Below are 24,496 nucleotides of genomic sequence, written 5' to 3'. Positions count from 1 at the left end.
GTTTTACTACCTATTTAATTAGTAAATAGTATACTTAGTAAAGTAATTAGAAGTTCCTCCTATATGGATATAGTGGCGCTCCTTTACCCCTAGTATTATTAGGGCGTTCCTATTTATTGATAAAATAATTATTCATTTTGAGAGTTCCTTTCCTTAATTATTGCTACTGTAACCGTTTAAACCCCTACTAGATTAAGATAAATTAATTTTATTTTTACGAAATTAATATTACTCTTTGGACTAAGGCTACTACCGCTATTATCCTTTCTTCTCTTCTATTTCTTTATTTAAATAGAATTTAGAATTTTCTTAGCAACGTTAATATCGAGGGATTATTGGCGTCTTTAACTGGGCCTACCTAGCGGAAGTAGAAATTAAAAAAACGTATTATTATTTAACATAAAATACGAAAAAGTAGGCACATAGTTTATATTGTAAGTAGCGAATTTATTTACGTAGGGATTTTAAGGAGAGAATTAGTATTGTTATTAAAAGGGACGGGGGTTCGGGTAGTAGTTATAATTAGGATTAATTATAGGCGAGCGAACGAAATCGAATAAAGCGAGCGCGAAACTTTCTTAGCGTACCGGCGAAAGAATAGTAATGCGGGCGTAAAAGACGTAGAGGGAGGGGTACTATTATTAAAGGACGAGAGCGATGGCGAGAAGTTACTACTAAGGAATGAGAGCGACGGTATTATTAAGGGAGATAAAAATAATACGAAGAGGGTATCGCGAAAGATTAAAGTAATGAGAGGGAAATTCTTTAGGCGTATAGGCGAAGTATAGAATATTTGAAAAGAGGGTTAAATATAATATAACGGGTCTGTAAGAGCAAGGTATAGCGAGTAGTCATGTAAGGTTGAAATATTATATTTAATAAGGAAAGAAAGAGAGGAAAGATTATACTAGAAGGGTACAATAGAAAGAAGGTTTTATATAACTAATACTAAGACCGTACGGGCTAGGCAGTTATACGGGTCTGGCCAATTAGAAGGCTTGTATTATAATTTATTAGCTTATTAGGCCGGCAAGCTATAGGATACAGCTTGGCAACAGCCAAGCTTAACCCCTAGGCTCTAGCCCTATGATAGGTTTAGGTCTTCTTTATAATATAAAGTAAGGAATTCAGCAGAGGGAGGCTAAATATTAATTAGCATGGAAAATCCTATAATATAAAATATTACTAATTAATGTACTTTTTTTTTAAAATACTAATATTAATCAATACAAAGCATCGTAAAGTAATTGTTATTATAAAATAGAAATATTAATTAGTACTAGTATAGCAATCTAAATTAACGACAAAAATTACTAATATATAAACCCTGCTACGGTTTATGTTCCCTCTTTATATGTATTATAATATTTAATTACTTTTAGATTATATTAAACCTAGCGAACCCTACGAACTATAAAAGGTACTATATAACTCTATAATTATACCTCTTAACCTTCTTAGAGGTTTATTCTTAATAGTAATAGTTATAGTTGTACTATAAGCGATCGAGGATTTTGTTGATGGCTAGTAGCAATATATTGAAATTAAGGAGGCGATTTTTAAATAAGCATTTAAATAAACTATATACGCCCTCTATACGAAAGGTAATTCGTATACTAAAATTTCTATACCTCTTTACCTAGAAATGAATAAACTCATAGCATATAAGAATATAAACGTTAATTAAATATTCGATTAACGCTATAAAATCTATTATTAATTATATAATTATTAAGTATTAGAGAGTGTTAGAAAGTATTAGAGAAAGTTAGAGAGTGTTAGAAAGTATTAGAAAGTATTTACTTACCCGGTTAATCCTCAAACTCTTACTTCAAAATTTTCTATTCTTTATTAAAATTATTTTCTATATTAGTATATACAACCGCCTTCTACGCTACTAGGAAGCCATTTACATTATTAAACTACTAGCGATTTAATCCTCAGAGAGCACGCTTATTTATTAAATTAGTAACTTAATTATTATAGGCGCCGCTAAAATATTGGGCGTAATAGTCGTCTAATAACAATTTAATACTAACTATACCAATAACGTTATTACTATTAGCGGAATTATTTTAAATATCGTTCTCGTTCTCACCCTTACGAGGAAAGTAGCTACTATCGTTATTTCTATTGCCTAACAACGTACCCTCTAATGAACTATCCTTGTTATAGGATCTAGTGACATTGGTTTATAGTGTGCATTCCGAGTTCTACCTAGCAAGCAGAACATCATCCTATCTTTTAGGTTTGGCTCACTAGGCATATGCACCCTAGCCTGTCATAGTATATTCTACTTAACGGTAGGGAAGTCAGGGGTTCAATTCCTCGCAGCGGATATTTTCGAGGGCGATTTTGGAAATTTCTCCCGTCGCATTCCTCCTTCGGACTTAGTTGAGATATCGTCTCCTAAATGACAATTGGAATAGAACGACGGCGATCGAGGACTATAGATACTAATCATAGAATAACTGAAAATATCACAGATCTTCTATTAGAACCATTAGTTCAAGTAGTACTATAAACTGTCGCATTGCGATAAATCCTCCGCAACATAACTGCCTCCGTGGGAGCGGAGCCTTATTTTAAAGCTTCTCAACTTCGCTTTAAGGGGAGGTAGTATTATAGGATCTAATAATATTAGTTTATAATGTACATTCCGAATTCTGCCTAGTAAGCAGAACATCATCCTATCTTTTAGGTTTGGCTCACTAGGCATATGCACCCTAGCCTATTATAATCCTACTTCTTTTTTATATTATATAAAACGTTCTTTATAATATACTTTAGGCAAATTTAATATTAAATACTATCGTTAAAAATCTCTCTATATATACGCTTAAAGGCTTTATTGTAGTCTATTATAATAATATATAGTTGGGGGATATTATATTATATAAGAAACCCCTTTATAATATTAAATACCTAAGTAAAGGATTGCTCCTTTTTACCGCTAAGTAAGTAGTAGCCAATATTAAAAGTAGTATATATTAATATTAAATTGCAAATTTGCAATAGAGGTATGTCGAATCTCTTGATTTTGTAGGTACAATCTATCGATTAGACTTCTAAATTCTTCGCTTATTATTTAAAATACTAGTCGTAAGTTTAGAAAATACGTTGAACCTTACCAATCGGCTAACAGCCTTATCAATAGAATTTATAATAAATACCGGGCGTAGTTATAAGGTACTAAATAAATTATTAGGTCGGTAAAAGCGTATTAATTAATATAGCCTTATAGTAAGCGATTGTATTAATTACGTTTTTACGTTTAATATATATACTAGGGAACTCCTTTCTAACAGTAGTAACGATATTTAATAAGGTAATTTTTGGCTACTTTACTACTTTTAATATATTAGTAATAATAATATTATTATGGGCTAAACGATGATAGCTAAGTTAATAAATAGTACACTTAATATTAAAATCGTAGTTGTATTTATTGTATTGAATAACGAACCTCTATATTTTTACCTTCTTTTCTTTACTCTTATCCTTAATAAAGAGAATTGCTTTACCTTACTATTTGCACCCCTTCTTTTAGGACTTCATTAAACATATACCTTTATTTTAATTTGGAAATTTAGCGCCCTTACTACAAATTAAATTAATTCGATAAAAGACCCCCCTACAATAATTGCTTCTATACTATTTACTAATATAAAAACTTATTTTTAAGGCAGCGCTATTCGTATTTTTGAGAAGCGCGTTAAGGGATTCCTATTCCCTATCGTATAAATTTTAAAGAATATTATCGTTATCGGTCGCGGTAGTAGCAGGGAAAAAGGTTAGTAGGGTAGCTAGGCTATCGTTATTATTAAAGGAATCCTCGCCTGCAAATATATTATAATAATCTTCGTCCTTATTACTCTCTTTTATTTTAATTGCTAAGGATTGTTCGCGGCCGTTAATATTAACGACCTTATTGTTATTTAAATCGTTAATCGTAAAGAAATTGTCAGCGGTACTGATAATGCTAGGCGTTATTGTAAAGCGCGTGGTCGATTACGTAGTTATTGAAGGTTAGGATTTAGGCGGAGTGTAAAATGAAAAAGTTCAAAAATTATCAAGTTTAAAAAGTATAGTTTTAGTATAGTGTTTTACTGGGATGTTAGTATAGTGTGGATTTGTATGGTGATAGACATGGTAGAAAAACTAGGAGAAATACTATGCTTAACCGAATTAGGTTAGAGACCGTTATTCTAGGAAGGATAGGCCGTTATTTTAGTCGGACCGGTTGTGCTCAATGCTCCTCGCTCATACCTGCACAAGTTCACTTGTTCAGTTCTTGCTTCAAATGGTGTTAGAGGGAAAGCGCTACGGTGTAAGTGAGGGTGTGATACGCACATGAGACGCAACTTCCTGATTCCCAGAGCAACTGCCCTCTCAACTCAGATTCAGTTGGCTAATCATCCCGTCACTCATTCAGTACATATGGCAATGGCAAGTGCATCTTCGCCTGTTGACAGAGTGACGAGAAAACAATGTAGACGAGTAGTCGGTACAATGTCATGTTGTAGACGAACTGAAACTCTCAGTTTCCATTCGTCGTCAAAAGCAGACAAAGTCACAATTGTACCTTTCTCTGCCTCGTTATTTTCACCTTTACGCTTTCCCGATCGTAACAACTACTTACCCGAACCCTCCTGGAATACAGACTGCAGCAACTCGTTGCATTGGCCCAGTCTCTTGATGTTTTGACACATGGTTGCCGGTCCATCCCCGAGGCCATGGGAAAGGTGCCGTTCCTTAGTCAACCATTGGATCCGCTCGCACTTGTGAGTGATGCAGTAGCTCTGAAAAAAAGTAATCAGGAACTGAGTTAGACATCCGTCGTATTCGTTCGGCAGACACTCGGATTGGTCGGTTCAAGCTCTTCTTTATTGTATGATATTGTGGCTTGATGTCTTGGTGCGGATCTCGGGATGGCGACTGTTCTTCTAGTGTGTAAGAGATTGGATTGTTTAAGGACGGAGAGTGTTGGACGAGTGTCAACCTGACATCCGAGACAGGAAGGTGCGGACGTTTTTCCGCTGCAGTGACAGCGAGGATGAAACAGCAAGTGCCAGGCGCCTAATGTGCTGGGTACTGGCTGCAAATCGGCATCCAAGTGATGATGGAAATGTTGAAAATGCCGATATGGGTAACGTCCGATTCCGGGAACCAAAGGGATGGACTCCAGCCGCGGGAGCGATACTATCTGTGATCCCCACGGATGTCCGGTCTTTAGTCGCTATGAGCTATCTAACTGGTTGACTTCACGGTAACTTGACCGCTGCAAGGCCAAGATGAGGGTTTGCGGGGAAATCATTGATAGCGAAGAGAATGAGCTGAGCATGAGTAATCGAGGGATCATCACGGTCGCCTTCAGCCTTTACACTCCTTTTGTCGAATTGTTTTCGAGAGAATTGGCGGCCCAATGTATTGGTGGTGATATGTGTGACGGAGGGAATGTTACGTCGAGTCCCCGGAAGCTAGCGCTACTACGGTGGCCTTTTCCAAGGAAAGCTTATTTGATGTTAAGGTGGGCAGTCCTTGGCCTGAATTGGCTAGCCCATTGGCGATCCTAGGGCTGAACTAGAGCTGGAAATAGGGCGCAATAAGGCTGCGCTAGCGCTAAGCTGGGCTGCTGTAGGGGCTCGTGTTATTGCCTTACTAGGCTCCCAGTCTCCACTTTGACACCCGTCCAACTCTTCCATCAGCTCCTCTCTTTTCATCCATGACTTGGATCCAGAAACAACTTCTGCAGTATCTCGGAATCGTGCATCCTTGATCATAAACAGGCACGTACGATCCACAATACTGTCTTCTGCACTGCATCTAGCTGCATTCCATTGACCGATCAGTTCACGATCGGTAAAACCAAGTTAAGCAACCAGCGGAATCTCGAGCCCCTCAACCGCTTCCGAAGGCTGAGCCCGGTCGCCCGATGGCAGCAACAAATCGATGACAAGCGAGTTCTCGCGCATTCCGATGCCAATAATACAATCTAAACACAATCAAACAAGACGGTATCCCATGCACCAGATATTCCCGCCAATCTACGAGCCGCTAATGGTTCGCAGAGATGATGAAGAAAGCACCCAGCAACCACGCCGTCGAGATCCGTCTCCCTCGCCCCGGGACCTCGTCACGGCAGATCGACAAAGCACCAAGCAATATGCGCCGATACCCTATCCAGGTCCCCGAACCGTGGTTCGCCAGCCTCGTTGCGACTTTAGCCTGTGGCCCGCGCCCACCTGACCACGATAATAGAAGAATCAACACGAGCGTAAAATGAGAAAGGAAATCACACGGTTGCCGCCTCATGGAGTTTTGCTGTCTGCCATCACTGCATCATTGCATCTGGCACTGGGCGCGCTAGTCTACACTTCACAAGGTTTGCGGATTTACGGCCGTGTGTTATCGTCTGTTGTGCTCCCCGTACGCACCCGCACCCGCAGCCGGCCACCCGCCTCTTTGATCAATCTTCTCGATACCCCACGTCAGCAAAGTCACGACAGGCACAAAATTCATGGCTTGGGACTCAGCGAGTGCCTCATGGCCTCCCTCGACGACGAGGGTAACCCATCCCTTGTGCAAAGTTCCCGGCCTTCCGGTCTGCATGCGCACCAGGGAGACCAGCATTGACAGCATGCTACCCATGACTAGTACATGCCGTGCTCCCTCGGGATCCAAAAAAGCGCCCGCCGTACCTCTATCATCTCGGATCAAAGCTTACAATCTTGAAGACACCATGAGCCAACACCGCTCCTTTGGGGCTTGGTCCATCGTCAACCCCGCCAGAAAGAGCCTCTTACAGTCATCACTCATGCAATATCATCCACTCTGTGGTACGCTTCGGCACTTCTCCGGCCTTCTCGAGCGAGTTTTCACCTTGCACAAAGCATCAGCCTCCGGGGACGGAGCAATCATGGGGCCGCATCGCGAAGAGATAGCTAACCGATCTACACAAAGCAAAAACTGTCAGTGGCTGACGAAAACGAGGCGATACCCATACTTCGACTGCGAGATCTGGACGGTGAAATTGGCCATCGGGCACGGTAGGCTAGCGGAAGGACGTCTATCCGAGAGTCTGAGAATGATGGACTTGGGCTTCTGAGTTGACGGTATCCGTAGTTGGGTTTGAGGACAGTGCCTGGTAAGTCTGCCATCTTGAAGCTGATTCCATCAGTTATCCGATTGGCCTTTTTTGAAACTCAAAGCACCGTGTCTTAATCAAGGGTACGCTTACAGTGTCTCCTGCGAACTCCCGTGCGGCCATGAACCTCAGCCATGTCCACGGTAGCGGTTCATGTCTCTCCGAAGGGTAAAATCCCACCTAGAGCGGGAAGTAAATAGCATTCCCAATTACCAAGACCGTGGGTGGATTTCCCGCTTCATATTTTTGGTTCCCTCGAGCATTTGCGTTTAGTAGCATATTAGCTCGAATATGCGCATGTTTACTACTTGGTCTCGTATCCATCCGCTACCATACCCAACTTATTTCCCGCGGCTAATACATATCATCTCCTTCGCACAAAGGGTTGATCCCCCGAGCGACGACCAGGTATTGGGGCTGAAGAAACCCTAGCGATTTCGGTATCATCCCGCGTTCATCCCTCCCTCCCATACACATTAATACACCTTACCTCTACCCACCAGCACCGACCAAGTAGCACGAACAAGAGCAAGCCTTATCAAGGGTTGTCCGACACAGACTTCCCAGTGGATGGCAACCGAGAGTGTGAACCGCAATATGTTTCCCGTCTCTTCCAACACGCAGGGACACATTGTCTGGCCACCCTCCCTCGCTTTTGGAAGCATCTGATTGGGCTGGGTCGTTTGCATGTACCATGTACCATCGTAGGAGGGTAAAAGAGGCAGCACACACACATGTCCAGATTACACGTGCAGCGGTTTAATCCCGAAAAGGCAACCGTTACGATCCGATTCACACCCTCTCCCTCAGCCTCTGTCCCCTTTCCCAATGACATTCCACTTACAAGTGCTTCGATGGACAGGGGTATACACCTCCCTGCAGGCAGTTACCTTGTAACATGCACACCCACCCCCGTCCTTCACCTTCGTCTCCATGAGGTGCCATTGGATGAGGGGCGATCGACATGGCTTCCTCGCGATCGAGGTTGAAGGGAAGCTAAGCTCGGACTTTTTGAAGCTTAATCTGACACCGTCTCATCGACTGGAAGCCAGTGCATGGGAATTGCATCAACCATGATTGTTCGCATCAAACCAGCACAACAGCACCTTTCCAAACTGTTTCTTGCTTCACGTTTTATGAACTTAAAGCCTTAGTGGGCAATGATAGTCAATAGCTGAAACCTAACTCAGTAGCCATTAAAAGTAGCCTCTTTAGACTCCGATCCTGGAACGTCAGTGGTCGTGCCAAAGATCCATGTCAACAACCAGTCATTTTCCCTTTTCCCTTCACCAATACATACCCCATCTTCATCCAGTAACTTACAGTGCTCGGCATCAACTTGCCGCTGACAATCGCTTTCGTAACTGAACCAACAAACTCACTTTACTGACAAAAAATTCAAAAAACTGGTGCGGCTCAAGCCTGCGCTTACATGTCCTTAGTGACTCCTTTCTCAACCTCAAGGTACTGTAACCTCGGGATTACACATTACCAAACTTACACACTGCAAACTTACGTGGGATTCTGGAACTTCGGAAAAGTAGTAAGCCATGTACCAAAAAAACGGCGTACCAAAATTGGAGATCCATGGGAAAGCGTTATGGAAGAAAGGAAAGGATGAAAAAAAAAAAAAAAACGTTCGATGATGACAATGGCTTGATACAGGTTGGGTTACACCATACACACAACACAAGGAAGAAAAGAAGAAGAAAAAGAAAAGCAAAAGGCATGTGTGTGACCGAAGTTATTCATGTACCAAGGTCACTCACTTGCTGAGTCTCAGTATTTGATTTGAGTCGAGTTTACACTTTGCAAGGATGTACGTACTGACTTGGCTACTGAAATCTCACACTCACGGTTAGACGGGACGGGACTGGACTACCTCCGCTACAAGCCTGCAAGGTTCATGTTGTCGGAGATAATGCGAGTGGTGCGAGCTTGCAAACTGAAAGGACTGGACATTACATGATGATGATGATGATGAGTACAGCAGCAGCAACATTTCGAAAGGGGAATGGGTCGGTCCTTGGGGTTGCTGGAGCTGTACCTGACCTTGCCATTTTCTCTACCATTCTTAATCGGTGCATGGGGCGAGAGCGAACATTCCTAGTAATACCTTACTTAGTCATGTCATCGCGAAACTTGACCAAGTTGCTTCCGCTTCTTTCTGTTGATCTATCTTCATGTTTCTGATAATTTAGCACCATGGACGCGGACACGCGCGTGTCAAGAAAGAAAAGATATCACTGGTGTTTGAGCAAATGGTTCTCTTGATTTTCGCTAGATGCTCTGCCACGGGATAGCCTCTATCATGCTCCTGCCGTGCCTTGACTTGTCCTGGCTTAAGCTAGGTTGTCTTTGTCCTGCCTCATCATCATTGTAACCATGTCACCATGTTACCATGTTACCATGACCATAGCCTCTCAGGGGTCAGGCTCTCACCGACCCCAACCCAGTCCAACCTAATCCATGCTTTGTGCTTTGTGTTTTGTGCCCTTGTATGTGTTTTGCACAACCTCGGAAAATATCCAACCCATAGCAATAGCTTATGCCAACATCATCTAATCTATCCCCCACGTTTTCGTTTGCAACACATCGATGTCTTGTCTTGCTATTTTGGGTTGTGCGTGTGTGTGTATGCGTTCGTGTATCTGTCTGGCAAATCGACAGGAGCACAAAGACAGGTGGGTAGGTGAAACTGGAAGGCACGCTGCACAGCTCCTTCCCAGATCGAGCTTGCACGACACCCCCAAGAGATACAGAGACAAACAGGGCAGGAGTACAAAGCAACTGGAAACTCGAAACAGATAGAAATGCAATTTATCTGATACCCGTCCTGGTCATACCAGGGCATCAACCAATGCAATCATGAAAAAAAAAACCATACACCCCGGTGGTGGTGGTGACCTGACTCCCCAACATGATAAAGTGAAATGGGTATGCAAAACAGATGGTTTTTTCCCTGAAACCATCAAAAGGTTCGCTGTCTATGAATGACAAAACGCTCTTTTCGCTGTCTTTTCCCGCCAGCCAGCCAGCCAGCCAGCCAGCCTTGTATATATGCGTATGTGCGCGGTATGAATTCATAAGCCCGGCCTGCGCTGGAAAATGCCGCTCTTATTTAATAGATTCTGTTTGTTTGAGAACATAACTGAGGAACTTTTCGAGAGGGGGGCCGTTGCCGAAGTGGGCGTTCCATTGCTCGTCGAGGGCAGCTAGGATTTCCGATCTTGTGGCAGCCGGTTTGTCTCCCTCGAGTTGAGCGTAAGAGCCTGAAGGTGGAGGAGAGGGGGTAGTCTTGGCCGGCGAGAGCAGACCGTAAGGAGACACCAAAGCAAAATCTTGATGAGGTGTGGGAGGTAAGGAGATCACTCTGTCGTTATTTGGCTCGAAATGAGAAAAAGCCTGTTGATGTACGGCAGGTGCGAAGGTGGAGTTGTCGTTAATATGCCCGAAGTGATGGAAAGCGTCTTGATGTTGACCAGACGAGCGGATGGCGTTTTCTTTGTTCTGCCTGGACTGCTGGAATTCCACTAGGGGTCGGGGGATGGCATTTAGTTTCTTCGGCACCATCTGCTGTGGCATATGGTCCCTGTGCTGGGCGGAGGCGCTGCCTTTGTTTTGCCCGAAATGTTTGAAACCCTCCTCATGGTGGTCTGCAAGTGAGTGGTGGGTGTTGTCAACTGTCGCGAACCCGCTATAGTCCGCAAACCCGTCCATGTCCGCGAGCCCGTCAAAGTCCTCCAAGCCGAGGTCGATGGATGAGCTCCGACTCAAGTCAGACATGTTCAAGAAAGGGTCATTCTGAGACCCGAGATTCGCCTGCTTTGGATTAAACGACTGAGTCGGATCACCATAGCCTTCGAGACCGTCGTAGTGAAGATTGGCAAAATTAAAGTCGTTCATGGAAAAGGGGCCTCCAGGAGCCGGAATTCCAGTCAAAGGCAGTTCTGAGATCAACGAGCTCTGTGATCCCGTTCCTTGCTGCAGACCCAGCTGGGGCTGGTATGCATCGGCCTCACCAATCATTGCTTCGAGAGACGCTCCCATGACAGGTTCCGGTTGGTTGTGGTCATCTGGTGCGGGTAGAGGGGGTAGAGGGAGTTGAGCGGGCGGAGCAGGCGGTTGCGGCTCTGCTGAGCGCCTGGCCCGGGTCTCCTGCTTTACGAGCCTCTTGGACTCACGTGGAACACATAGGATATTCTTCTTTTGGCACGACCCACACGACGGTTTTACCTTATCGCACCCACTTTTGGCTTTGTGGCAGGGTTCGCAGGCGACGTCCGGCTTGTGCGAACCGGCTCGGAAAGGAATGGGGTCCAAGCCGTCTGGGAGTGAGTGGTAGATGGCCTGGTGTCGTCGGAGTAAATCCCTGTTGAAAGGCGTATCAGCAAAGCTACGGGCCGAGAAAGAAGAGGGTAATACTCACTGACGGCCAAACGACATAAAACACTGGTCGCAGCTGTACGGCTTAAAGCCGGTGTCTGAACGAAGGGTCAGTAAGGTCGATGCTGTTGCAGACAACCAAAGTGACTGAGGACACTTACGGTGAGGAATGTGGCGTTCCAAATGTTCTTTGCGAGTAAATTTCTTACCACACAGGCTGCACCAAAAGGCTGGTGCCTTCAGTGCTTGCGGAGGCATTGTGTTGAGTTTGTTGACGGGACAGTGTCCGATAGCTTAGTCTATGGCCTCAGCCCGATAGAAGACGGAGTGGACTGCAGAATCGAGCGGGTAAAGCGAGTGTGACCGAATAGGTAAGAAGCAAGAAAAGCTAAGCAGTCGGGGAGGGAGGTCCGTTTAAATAGGGAATAAGAAAATTGTATGACGGCAGGTAGTGCTGCGCTGAATTTATGGCAAGGCATGCCCGAAGCAACAGTTGTCATGTAGGTTAGGTTAGATGCCCTAGCTGTGGTCGGAGCCGACAAGGACAGAATAAGTTGCCCCTCCGAAGCACAAGCTCGAGTTATAAAAGATAAAGGGTGGGGGAAGGAGATAATATATGCCTACATATGCACGTAGTACCAAGCCTGCCACATGAGGAGCGCTCAGGAGCAGATACCTGGACCTACTTGCTATTTGCCCCCCCTCCCATCAAGTAAGCTGATGCTCTGCAGATGCCTGCCTTGTCTGCTGATATCGAGGAACAGGATGTATTTTTCCGAATCAGACACGCCAATGCTGATATCTGGTAGAACACGGAGCCCTCAGATCCAGTTCGCAGTTGAAGGAATAGGGCCTGGCTACCTTATCTGGACAGCCCCAAGGCGCTCGTAGATGCAGTTGTAGATGTGCTGTGTGCTGTCAGACGAAACGTTCTTTGAGGGTTTAGTGGTGACGTTGAGGGATGAAGATACCTTTGCTCGGGGGCAACATCAAGCTCCCCATCAGCAAGATTGTGCTTGAGGTTCGTTTTTGGCTAGGGACGCGCGAGGGTGACCACAGCTGCAGGCGAGGGGATTGGTACGTACCTCTACTTGGTAAACAGATGCATCTCAGCGAGATGTACATGTCGTCAAAAGATGAATCTGGCTCAGCCTCCCACAGCGGCCACAGGTCTAGGTGTCCTCAGTATCTGGTACCTGTCGCCTGGGTACCTACACTCACCTCCCTCTCGCCCTCCACAGCAGCCGTCACTGGCAGCCGTGGGCGGACCTGTCATGGACTGTCACAGTTGCCAGTGTGAGAAGTCTGTCTCCAAGTTGGGCAATTAGGTTGTCGGCTTGTATCAATCCAGAGCGATTGGAAGGAGCTAAACACATGCATGGTTCGGTATTAAGTTTTGGAGGTGGTTCACCGTGGGTCGTGGTTGGGTTGTGTGGCTTGTCGATCGGAAGGGTTCCCACCCAGAAACGATCGACCTCCCCACCCCCGCCAGGGAAGAGCTACAGGGGGCCAGGGTGGTACCCCCAGGGCTGTTAGTGAATGAATAGAACCACACCGCCCGTCCACGCCCGACGCCCCGCGACCTTCCCGCCTTGCCGTCTTCCCGTGTTTAGGTGATGGTTTCCTCCTTCCTCTATGCGGGCAGGTACTTGCTAATCGTACATGGTGAGCTCATCGAAATGTGAAATGTTAGCTGTAGTCAAGCTGTAAATGTCCATCAGCTTGTTCTTCCTGCCAGATTCTCGGACATAACGTACCTTGATTTGCCTCGCCCATCCAGGTCAACTCTTCCTGCAGAGTAGGCACTTTTCCTGGCACGTTGTTGACGGATTCTGGAGCTACAGTAAAGATGCCCGGATAATGCAACAAAATTTAGGTAGGCAGGCCAACTGGCCTGAAAGAAGGTCGACTCCTGCACTTCCTGATACCCTCATTCATTTGCATACCATACAAATTTTGGTAGTCCAGCGGCTCCTGTAAACCTCAAGGCTTGCAAGAGGACACCTCTTGGTCGGATTTAATGTCTGTCGAGCAAGATGTCATCATTACTCATTCGGTATGTTACAAAGCGAGGGTTCAGCCGTAAAGTTACAATCTTTCGTCCTTTTTGATACTGCGATATGCGTCTAAACGGTTCAACTAATTCCTTGCCCAATCAGGAACACGGGATGCGCACTATCAAACGCCGGAACGGACGAACCAAACCTTCCTTTTGGGTTCTTCCATCCCGTCCGTTCGTCTCTCCTGATACAATCTACATTGTTCTCGGTATCGTTACCAACAAAAGTCCAAAACACCCACGTACCAAAGTGCAGGGACCTGACAGGCCTGGATCTCGGGGTCGCCAAGACAACCCTCCAACTTTCTTTGCCCTCCAGCCCGCTTCGCTCACGGTTCGAAACGAAACGAACCTCCCACTGGCTCATCCGAAATGGTGGTTTGGTCATTCCTGGCAGGGTCCAGGTTCCGGGGACCGCTTACGGGCACGGGCACGGGCACGGGCACCACGGCATCCCGTCATCAGAAACCCACGGCTGGGTTTCTTTCTTTCTCCCGGGTTCGGCTAAGTTACAAACTCACGGAAGGAAGAGTGTATCTAAAGGAATCCAGTCCAGTCCCCCTAATAGGAGGAAAGGCAAGTTGAGTGATCAAGGGATAGACACTGTGTGTGATTCCCGCCTGCTACCCTGCATTTTCGGGGACTTTGAGACTCCACTTCTTTGAGACCTATCTTTCACCTCCAGAGACATGGCAACAAGGTACTACGAAAGCTGGTCGCGAACTAATTCGAGAACATTGGGTTGTGCGATTTGCTTCTGTAAGCGGAGAATTGGAATACCCGCGCGGCCATCTCTTTTCATCCTCTCCAGCTCTTCCCTCCCTCCCTCGCTTCCCCTCACCACCAAAGGGAATAGGGCCGTGCCGAACAGGAAACGAGACGTGAGTACTGTGTAAGCTGACCGTCGTCAAGACGTACGAGATTTAGATTGATGTTCCCCTCGCGGGGAAGCAAGGCAATCCGGCCGTGTGTGCCGGCTATCAAGGTGTAAGGAAACCGTCCCAATGAAATGCCTCTCCTCGGAGCTTAGAGACCGATCTTTCATGTGCAGGCACTGTACGATGATTACCCTGTTGCATTGGGTTTTTGTTATTTTCGTCGCTGATGTTAGTTGAGCCGATGATAGTGAGCATCGTGGCTCCGTCACTGGGCCGCTTTGTTCTCTTGATAACTTGCTGATCAATGTATACTACAGCCACCGGGCCCGAGCCAATTGCAAGACGGAATTAGCCTCGAAGATTTCCGTTTATGGAGATCACCGCGCGCCCGCCTTGTCACCGACTGGTGATGAATGGCAACAACACTGCTGCCCAGGCCCCCACCTTTTGTGCAACCGAGCCCGCTGGTCTGGATATCCCGATTATGATGACCACGTCAATGGTTCAACGAGCGTGAGAGCTGTGATGTTGTGACTCGGTTGCTGCATATCACGTCGATTGAAGAGGGAATCACTCACCTGGGCTATGGACTGTTCCCATCCTCCAATAATGCCGATGAGCCAATACTCGGACAGTATTGGTTATACGAGGACGGCGGCCAGTCTGCGCCATCCCGGATCCTAGACGGCTGGCTGTCCTAGGTGTATGTATAATCCCTAGCTGGCTGCGAGAACATGGGCAGCATTGTGTGCACAAAAGTAAGATGAGGCAGTCAGAAGGACATAAGAAGAGGCAGAGCACAGCTGGGCTGCATATACGTACTAAAATTGAACAGATCCCCGTTTCGAGATAATGAAGAGGCCGGAGATGTCTGGATCTACTGGATTGTTTTCTATTTCTCACCGTCAGTGCTGTGTTCAGTTCTGACGTGAAGCAGATAGACAGGAATGGGACGGCTGTGTGATACCAAAATCGCACCAGAGGTTTACCGCTGCTTCGACACTCGTTCCCATACCACTCAGGCAGGTAGGTTGCGGCTAGTGGCATGTTGTGGATGAATATTGGGCGCCAGATGATCTTGTCTAAGACGCCTTCCCGCCCACATGTCTTGGATTAACCCAATTTGTTGTCATGGTGATGATGTAGGATTTCGCCCATCAGACGCTGCGTGCAACCTGGGCGCCCGCGGTGCCGCCGCCTTGGAGCAACACTGAACACACTCCTTGACCGTTCTGGAAGACTGCTAGCATCGCGAAGCTCGTGTGCGGTCCTTTACGAGAAATGGCGACGTAGGGCAAAGAAGCCTCAATGTCTTGAGTGAGATGACGTCCAATAATGCGTGTCTTGGGAGACAGAAAGTCAATGATTAAAGGTACGAACAATCAATATTGTACACTTGATTGCAATAACATAATAGACTAATGCTTAGCCGATTTGGACAGTATTGGATTTCACAAAGATTTCTGCTAGGGAGATTCCACCCGAGTGACCATTTGCGCCGTGCAGTGGTTCTTCCTTCCCCATCTTCCAAGTCCAACCTGGAAAGAACACCAAGAGCGGAAAGCAAGTGGCATGGTCCCATTCTGGAAAGCACCAACCGCATGCGCTCACAAGATGTGATGAAGTGGGAAAGAGCGATGCGGATGAGGCGCTATCCGCATCAGCCAGTCCACGATGGAAGTCAGGTGGCCTCCCGTTCATCTACAATCGCGCTTTTCTTTTTTCTTTTCAGTTCCATCCCGTCATCGCAACACCATCGGTCCACTTCATCTCCCACGGTCTTCCATGTTCCAGACTGCAGTCGCCCGTTCACCATATCACAGCTTGGCCGTGAACCACTGCCACCCCGCAGTCCAGACACGCTTCGGTCGCCCTGGTCTCATCCGGAACAAAGTTTCCTGGAGGCTGAGTTTCCCATGATTTGTGACGGGAGCTGGCAAAAGCGTTTCAAAGGTTTCGACTTTCGTTGCTTTTTTCTGCTTCTCCCCGTGCTTCTTCTCCATCCTTCGGCCCCCAACTCTTCCGTTTGCCCTTGCCTCCAATCAGAACTCTCCAGCCGTTAGTTCCCTTGAGTTTTGCTTTTCTCACTCGGCCCGTTCCAGGCCAACGACTAACTGCTGCACATCATGAACAGTAGTCTCGAACGGCAGCGGCTGTGGCGGTTATCGGTGTCTCGCACTGGCCCTCCCTTCACACCCCATGCGATAGTGTCCTTCGATATTGGCCGCTGACCGGTCTCCTTCAGCTAAGACGTCCTCTTTGCCTCCCTATTCCTCCCCTTCCTTGCCGCCCTAGTGTTCGATGGCGTCGGAAGACGACCGCGTGGTCGTCCAGAGATACACTGTTGGCGATCTTCGCAGGTCCAGGTCGTCAGTGCGGCGATGATTAGGTTGGTTCCATTGGCCATGTCGTCCTCCTGTTCCGATCCCGACCCTTCGAGTTATTCCGCGATACTGCGCAACGTGAGGCCGGCCCCCAAAGACTATTTTGACGTCCTTTGGCTTCAAATCACCCCAAAATCCCCCACTCATTCACCACCGGTTGTTCATAGTCTGTGCATCTATACTCACGAGACGCCGCTATCACATCCATTCGGGTCCTGTGTTGTCAATCCTGATTGCTGCCGTAGGATTGCCTGTCATCTCCCTTCACCAGTCATGTTTCGACCGGCGACAGCGTAATTGGCTTTGTGGTCGAGCCTCGTTTGCAGCATACACTGGTGACAACCGACCGTCGAGGTGTTGAGCCTCGGGTGAGATAGGGGTATGTGAGAATAAGGCTGACAAGTACGAACCTGTCGTGAGTATCGAGTATTTCCAACGTGACTGCTCCTGTTCTCTCTCACATAACTAACCGGGATTGGTCCAGATCACTGTGCCGTATTACTCGAAGGGCGATGTTCGCTTAGTGGTGGGTATCGTCCCCGGGTGTGCACCATCGTCGGAGCCATGTTGACTGGCACCATCAAAGTCTGTCGATTTAACAGATATGTCCGTCGTGGTCGATGATCTGTTTAAGGAGCAAAGAGAGGAAACCCTCTTTAACGTTAGAATATTGTTGCTTGCTGCTTTTCAAACGCTGATTTATCTACAAACATTGTCTTGGCTTTGGGGGGTTGAGGGGATATAAACTCAAGTTGGGTGTTGGGTAACTCCCGGACTGGATGGAGGGACGCCTTCGGACCCCCATGCAAGTGCGACGGGAACTCCCTTAACGTCACGGTCACAAATGATTCGCCGCATAATGCACCTTTCGCCAGGCTCAACGTTTGGCAGTCCGCCATCGGATGCCTCATCATTTGTTAATACCCGACGTCTACTACGTTCGCGTAACTCCCTGTTCTGATGTCCGGACAGCACTTCTTCTGTCTCCGGACCACCCCTTCTTCAGTCCTTTACTGCGAGACTTGCACATAGGGGAAACATACTTTTCAACCCGTTCTACTCCATTGCTCCCTGATTCAAGTTCGGGTCCGGTTCGGATTCACCACACTAGCGCGTGTCTCGGCCGTTGAAATCACGGTCATTTTTCTCTGAAGTCCTCATACCAAAGCTCACCATAAAATGCTCAGTACCTTTTCTCAACTCATCCATCAGATATCATCTCGACTCAAGTTGGTCATGAACGCATAATGACACTTCTCGGGTACTCGGGTATCTCTCGTCCAAGGGAGACCTCAACCCATCGCAAACCTGCATGAGGTGCTATAAGACACAGGTAGTCGGGCGTCTCAGGGCTTTGGAGATGTCCGGAAACGCAAGGGAGGCCTTCACGAGAGACCACATATGTATAACCCAACCTATGCTTGCTGCGGGCGTGACACCGACACTGAAGGGACATTGTTGGACCATATCGTTTGCAATTTGCGGATAAAGGATCGGCAAGGCGCTGGGCTTCTCACTACGTCTGTCCCGGGCAGCGCCCTCCAGAGACAGAAATGAGAACAAAACCTCCCTCGATAGAAATGCTCGACTGCGTAGAAGTCTTCATCCAGATTGGCGCTCAGCGACCGGCGGATATATGGACACGTGGCCTGAGACACATCGGCCACAAGACACCCCAAGACACGCAGACATCAACCGGCCTTCGGCGTTCAACATCAACACAGGGTCACAGACGGAGACCACGCTTCTCTTCGATGTCCGAGATCACATCCCTCGAAAGGGAGTGAGCAACGCATTGATATTGCGAGCATCCCAGATAGGCTATTGCAGCCCAGACACATGTCCGAAACAGGGAAGGGACGTGATGTCGTGCCCCTCCCGATGTCGTTGCAGTGTGTATGTGGTCGGACATCAGAGTGTCCGATATCCGCGACGGTAGGACTCAGGGCGGGCGGGTAACAGTCTAGTCTTGGCTGGAAATAGATTAAACCAGCCGCTGGAGATGATGGTACCCTTTCAGTGTGGCGTTGGCTTAGGTTTTAAGCCGCATCACCGTTGAACGTTTGATGTGCTATGGATATCCATGTCGCGTGATATATCCATGCTGAGCTGACTTATAAGGCACTGACAGGTCGATAAAAGCTAAGGGGACAATGACCTAACAGTTTTGACGAAAGAGCGGCGTGGTCGCTGTCAGTTCAAAGGTTTATTCCTGTCCAAGTTCCAGGGCTGTAAGAAGATTCTGAAAATGGCCATCGAATGGTTGCTTCTTCTGTCCCGAACGCAACTGGATGGTTGAGACAACGGACTTTCACTTTTAATACAACCTCCGCACTACCAATCTAACAGTAATATTGATATCAAAAGGCCGCAACTCCAAAATATACCAGTCTGATAAGGCCGGGGGGCAGTTGGCCGTTCCCTCCATTCTTCGTTGCAGGATTGAAGCCCCGGCGACATTCCCATATGTCCGGGAAACAAGTTATCAATGGCATCGACGATCACGATTCCGATAGATATGCCCTCCATTCGCTGAACAAATCCTCAATCCTTTTCTCAATGGCAAAAGATCAGGATACCACCGTCTTGTCTTTGAATCGTCGTCCGCGGTGAGTCCCAATTGCTTGCCTTGAGATGTTGACGACGAATGAGCCAGTATTTTGTGCCCGTAAGTAATTGGCTGATATGTCTACAACTGATGATCCGTCGAGACCTGGTAAGTGAGGTACCTCTACGTACCTTTATTGTGAAGTAAGAGCGAGAAGTGTGGTGGCTGGCTGGACCCTGACAAGTAGGGACCGAACCGCTTCACGCGGGAGGCGGCTGAAATTGATAAGTGCAGTTACCACTTACGCTGCAGTAAGACGGGCGGATTGCCGTTGAACGGTTGAAGACTGTGGTGACTGCCCAACATCCCGTGTAACTTGAGGTTTGGCCTTGGCTCGCTTCCGGGCAGCGGCGCCGTGCCGTCATGCAGTGAGAATTCAAAAACTACCTCACAAAATTCCAGCGAACCGGATTGCAAATCGAGGTTTCGGAACCGAGATCGATACCGAAGATGCCCGAGACCCCGATAGGAGGGCGGGAAGGTACTGCGTCTTCCATTTGAGTCTGGCCGGCTTGGTGGTTGGGCCTGTGTGTGTGGACGACAGAAAGCGGGAAGACATTGGGCAGACTTATAGCAGGTATCATAAGTAAAGGAGGTAGTCCCGGTCGCTTTTATCCAACCACATTTTGACCCTTAACCACAAACCACCGCCGACGTAGCATTTGAATGCTGTCGACCGGTATACCACTCATGTTGTGACAGACCGGAGTATGTTAAGAGCCGCTTGCCGACTACGACGGCGACTATGCCCGAACATCCATGCTGCGGTCTTCGGACATGCGACAACATCATTGTTGATTTGACACGGCCGGTCCGTGATGTGAACTCCACACAGTTTTTTTCTCTCACGGCAGGAGCTCCGAATATGAGGAACGATCATCGCCTGTTTGGCGCAGTAGTTTCTTTTCTTCACAAGCCGACGGATGCAAGAGGGAGAAAGCGACGAGAAAGGAAGGAAAGAGGCAGCCACGCAGGATATTTTATGCGTGTCCAGGGCAGTTAAGTTGATAATGCCAAAGCCACTGAGTTCAAATCTATTGAGTAAGGTAGGAAGGAGCGATAATGATCTCCGGTATTTGCCTTAAGTTCAGTTTTATGCCGATGGCGTATTTATCGCCTGATTGCCTGGTGATCACTCCACAAGCGGACGGACGAAAGCGGGAAAGAGGCAGAAGAGCGAAGAGGACTGGAAGAAGAAGTAGTCACTCACAGCGCCATCGAGAACTGAAACTGTAAAGCGCCGGATAGAAGTTCAGTCAGGGTAGGAAGGAGTCATCATACTGCCCGGTTAACACATCTCTTGTCTTCCATTGACTTCAGTTTTGTGCCGATGACGCCCTCATCACAAAATTTTGTTGTTCATCCGTCGCTTCCCGTCCTAACTGAATCCTGAATTCGATGCCATCTTCAACTGCACTCACAATGCAAATGCATGGGATGGGTACCTTATGCTTGTCATTTCCCCAACAGCCAAGCTAGCCAGCTAATGTCAAGCTGTTCAACATCCGTCACATCAATATCCCGTCGGTCAAAGTGGGGGGAAGCCGGTAGACGCTCCTGAGCTAGGGAGCAACGGAAGTCGCTTCAACCTTCCCTGTCCTGCCAGTCCGCCTCTCTTCTACTCTGCTTTGAGGTTCTTCTTCCTCAAAATTGGACGGAAACTGCTGTCGCTTCTCGCTTGCTTGGTGCTTCTTCTTCGTTTCGTTTCGTTTCGTTTCGTTTCGCATTGCGCGACTTCGGGAGGGGACCATTTGCTAGATGACGAGGTATGCCATGCCATGGAACTTCCCGCAAGCCACCATGAAGCCATGAAGCCATGGAATATGCGAACGCGTCATCCCCCCGTGGAGGACTTGGATGATCCATTGCTACCTATGCATCTGCCATGTGTATGCCCGGACGGACTGTTTCACGGACTTCCGTGTTGGAGAAGAGCGTTCGATCTTCATCCGTCGGTTCAGTTCATCCCTTGGAACGTCGTTGGCAGGGCATGGCAGGGCATGGGGTGAAATTCTCTCAACAAAACAGGCGGACATGCGGAGACTGAAGGAAGGGTCCTATGAAATGATTGAGTGGCCCGTTCTGCTTGGGCTAGCCATCCGCCTTGATCTGTTCTCAGGACCTCTCTCATTCATCTTACCTGGACCCTTCGGAAGCTGGAGTGGTCGGGTGAACTTACGGACTTCGGTCTGTATGCTCGACTTAATGTTCATTCCTTGCCCTCTCCGAGACCTGCTTTTCTTCCTGACTGTCAAGAGCGGGAGCTGTGAAGGTTGCCTACGAATCCGCTAAAATGTGTATGGTAGGAAGGGGGAGGGGCGGGAGATCAGACTGTTGTGATAGGCTTCACTGCAGCGGCAAACAAAAGAACAACTATGCGTGCGTCGGGTATCTCAGCAACGATCGGACAACCGGTAACGGGCACAACGGTTGCCAACTCTAACGGCCAACGGGTACGTACGGGCACGAGGTTAATGAACATAACGGCCATTGAGTTATATTGATGTACGTACATCTTTTCGATTCCGTACTCCTTCTTGCTTCTTCTGCGGCATTTTGCCTTGATTCATCCATCATACTCTCCGACCACCGATTCTCCGGAGTTGGCCCTTCCATGCTCCTCCCACCACATCCTTCGGCCAATCTCAACGACAGCAATGATCTGGTCCGTCCGGGAGAAAAGAGATTGCGTACGCGTCGTCAAAGTGGAGTGTACGGAATCAACCGTCCGGGCGAGTGAGTGCACAACTTTCGGGATGTCTGGGGAGGAGGGGAGGCGACACATATGATTGGAAAACCAAGAGAGTGCGTACGTAGGCGTGTACGGAAGGGGATGATGGTGGGCAGGCAAAACTGGATGGATGATGAAAGGATGAATGGGATATCAGACCGGTTCCGGATCATCCCTCATCGTTTCCAATATGTGGAAATGATTTCCTTGTCGTGACTTTGGTGACTTCTCTTTCATTGCTGTCTTCATCCCTTTCTGCGTTGGAAAACTCGGACGACTATTTGCAAGCACCCGAGTGCAACATAGATGTGCCGGCATGTACCATTGGATTCATCAAGCATGGAACACGAAGGCTCATGTGAAGTGCTTGACGGAGAGGGAGCAAGAATACCTCTATAAGGAGTACCTTCGCCCGCTGTTCGACACTGGTTCTCAACTGGGGGAGGATTTTGGGAGAATGGCTCGCCTCCTCGTTTGGTGCGAGCTAGATACCTCTACCAAATTAGCCGATCAACGATGACAACGCTTATGTGCTCGACCTCCAACAACATCATCCTCGACGGCCCATAACGACTTCGACTGGCAGCTGGTAAAGGATGTAGAGGGATCATGGCGTGGGCCTGGTGGCATGAGGGGATGTCCAGTGTCCGAGAACTATAACTCCACATTCATCGGACCAATCCTCGGTTGGGGATATGAGGACAACATCGAGAAACAACAACTCTTCCCGGATACTCATCGAACGATCAAGAGGGGGCGATGGAAAAGAAAGTGGGAAAGTGGATGGGATTGAAGAACAGGAACCGAAGCTGGAGCATCATCCACGAGCCAACTTGCCATCCAGCTTGACACATCCCGCCGGTTCCGCTTGGAGACAATGGCGACAACAGTACCCATGCGATAGGAGCAACAACCAGGGGGGAGGGGGGGTGTGATGGGCATCTTAAGATGGACGAGCAAAGTGGAAAAGAGCAAGGGAATAAGCTTGCAGAAGGAGATAAAGGGGTCGACGCTGCGACGATCGATAATGCTTCCGAAAGGGTTCCAACTCCTACATCTCGTCGAGTACATCTGGAACATTATCCAAGGAGTCTTCCAGAAGAGAGGGGATAGAGATGAGGTCTATCTGGGTCAGCGAGATCTCGAGAAGGAGTAAGGGATACACACACCTCGGGCCGGAACAGTCTTGAATAAGAGTCATCGGGAAGGATTCTGCGCTGATCCGAACAGTCACGGCAAAGTCCTTGTGAGGCTCATGGTGGTGGATGTGGTGATAGTTTGGCGAGCGGCTGGAGCATGGGCAGTGGATGTAGCTCCCAGACCGTGACTGGTGGTACTAGTTTGCAGGGAGTCCCAGTCGGATACACCACTCGCGCCTTCTCAACCTCAAGCTTGCGGACAAACCACGAAGCCTTCGAGCCGGGAAACATGAAGGTGGAAGGAACGAGCTCGAATACCACTTCCCATGCGTTGAACGATATGAAATCCGCCTGTTGGTGAATCGTCTAGACCGACAACCGATATCATACGGACTTCAAGGGGAACCAGGCGGCTGAAACCACTCGGTTCTTCAACTTCGATACGGCTGATGAAAAGTGATAAATATTGTTTATGTGTTTGCGCAGGAAATGAATGGCAGGATTGTGAAAGGAAAGGTTTAGGAGATCCCTGATCCAATGGGTTGTTTAACACCAGGGAAGAGAGCTTCATCGTGCCTCCCAGTGTGGTCGAGAATTCTTCTTGGCGTCAAAGAAAAAGGAGGAAACCCCTTGGAGCGTTGTTGCCAGCGGTTTGATAGTACTGGAATTAACCCAGAGATACTCATCAGCACTGGCCGAACGTTGATGGGCAAGTGAGAACTTGGAAGCGGAAGGCCAGGAGAAGATTTCGGGATCCCTCGATGCGTACTCGTCGAGACTGGGGCTAAAACAGTAACAATCCCAAGGGCCTGAGCTCTGCTCTCTCCATCGTGGCAGGATGTCGACTTCGAAGTTATTGCGGAGTGATGGCGGACTTTGTGTCCCGCACAAAGAAAAATAGGGGTTGAAATCGAGTAACTGGGAAGATGGTTGAGGGTCAAGGTCATGGACGTCCAACAAGCCAAAAGGGAAAAACAGGGAAAGAGTAAATGGTTCAGGGACAGCATCGCTGAGCACGTAACAATCACAACAAACAAACATGGAAAGAAACGATTATAGAAGGTCATAGGTCCAGGGAGTGATTGACATCAAAAGGAAAGAGGATGTGAATGGCATGTCGGGTGAAGGTCGCAAGCAGCAGGATCTAAGTGCAGGGTAGGTAAC

General features: G+C 47.7%; 4 protein-coding genes across 4 annotated transcripts; 1 reads left to right on the top strand and 3 right to left on the bottom strand.

Moving 5' to 3' along the window:
• Positions 1–5,873: 5,873 nt before the first annotated feature.
• B0H65DRAFT_439758 (uncharacterized protein) lies at positions 5,874–8,699 on the bottom strand (the record flags this gene model as incomplete). Its single annotated transcript, XM_062825441.1, is given in 11 exon segments — positions 5,874–5,995; positions 6,438–6,643; positions 6,702–6,703; positions 6,728–6,799; positions 6,883–6,953; positions 7,638–7,812; positions 7,992–8,023; positions 8,038–8,143; positions 8,471–8,528; positions 8,580–8,614; positions 8,664–8,699. 11 exon segments carry the CDS (start codon positions 8,697–8,699, stop codon positions 5,874–5,876), a joined length of 915 nt encoding a protein of 304 aa, XP_062684065.1.
• Positions 8,700–9,399: 700 nt separating this feature from the next.
• Positions 9,400–10,158, top strand: B0H65DRAFT_455866 (uncharacterized protein; the record flags this gene model as incomplete). Its single annotated transcript, XM_062826260.1, has 1 exon — positions 9,400–10,158. A coding segment is annotated over exon 1 (299 nt), but the record flags the coding sequence as incomplete, so codon positions are not given.
• Positions 10,159–10,264: 106 nt separating this feature from the next.
• B0H65DRAFT_545862 (uncharacterized protein) lies at positions 10,265–11,791 on the bottom strand (the record flags this gene model as incomplete). The annotated part of the gene is made up of 3 exons (XM_062829410.1): positions 10,265–11,519; positions 11,577–11,631; positions 11,695–11,791. 3 exons carry the CDS (start codon positions 11,789–11,791, stop codon positions 10,265–10,267), a joined length of 1,407 nt encoding a protein of 468 aa, XP_062684063.1.
• A 2,184-nt stretch (positions 11,792–13,975) lies between these two features.
• On the bottom strand, positions 13,976–15,593 carry B0H65DRAFT_455861 (uncharacterized protein). Its single transcript, XM_062826259.1, has 2 exons — positions 14,788–15,593; positions 13,976–14,579 (listed from the first exon to the last, which is right to left on the bottom strand). Exon 1 carries the CDS (start codon positions 15,515–15,517, stop codon positions 15,041–15,043), a length of 477 nt encoding a protein of 158 aa, XP_062684062.1. The 5' UTR covers positions 15,518–15,593; the 3' UTR covers positions 13,976–14,579; positions 14,788–15,040.
• Positions 15,594–24,496: the final 8,903 nt, after the last annotated feature.

Source organism: Neurospora tetraspora (assembly GCF_033439725.1).
Source record: "Neurospora tetraspora strain CBS 560.94 chromosome Unknown B0H65scaffold_2, whole genome shotgun sequence".
In the NCBI taxonomy this organism is placed as follows: Eukaryota; Fungi; Ascomycota; class Sordariomycetes; order Sordariales; family Sordariaceae; genus Neurospora; species Neurospora tetraspora.
Note: the sequence above shows the minus strand (reverse complement) of the source record. Positions and strands in the feature narration are given on the sequence as shown.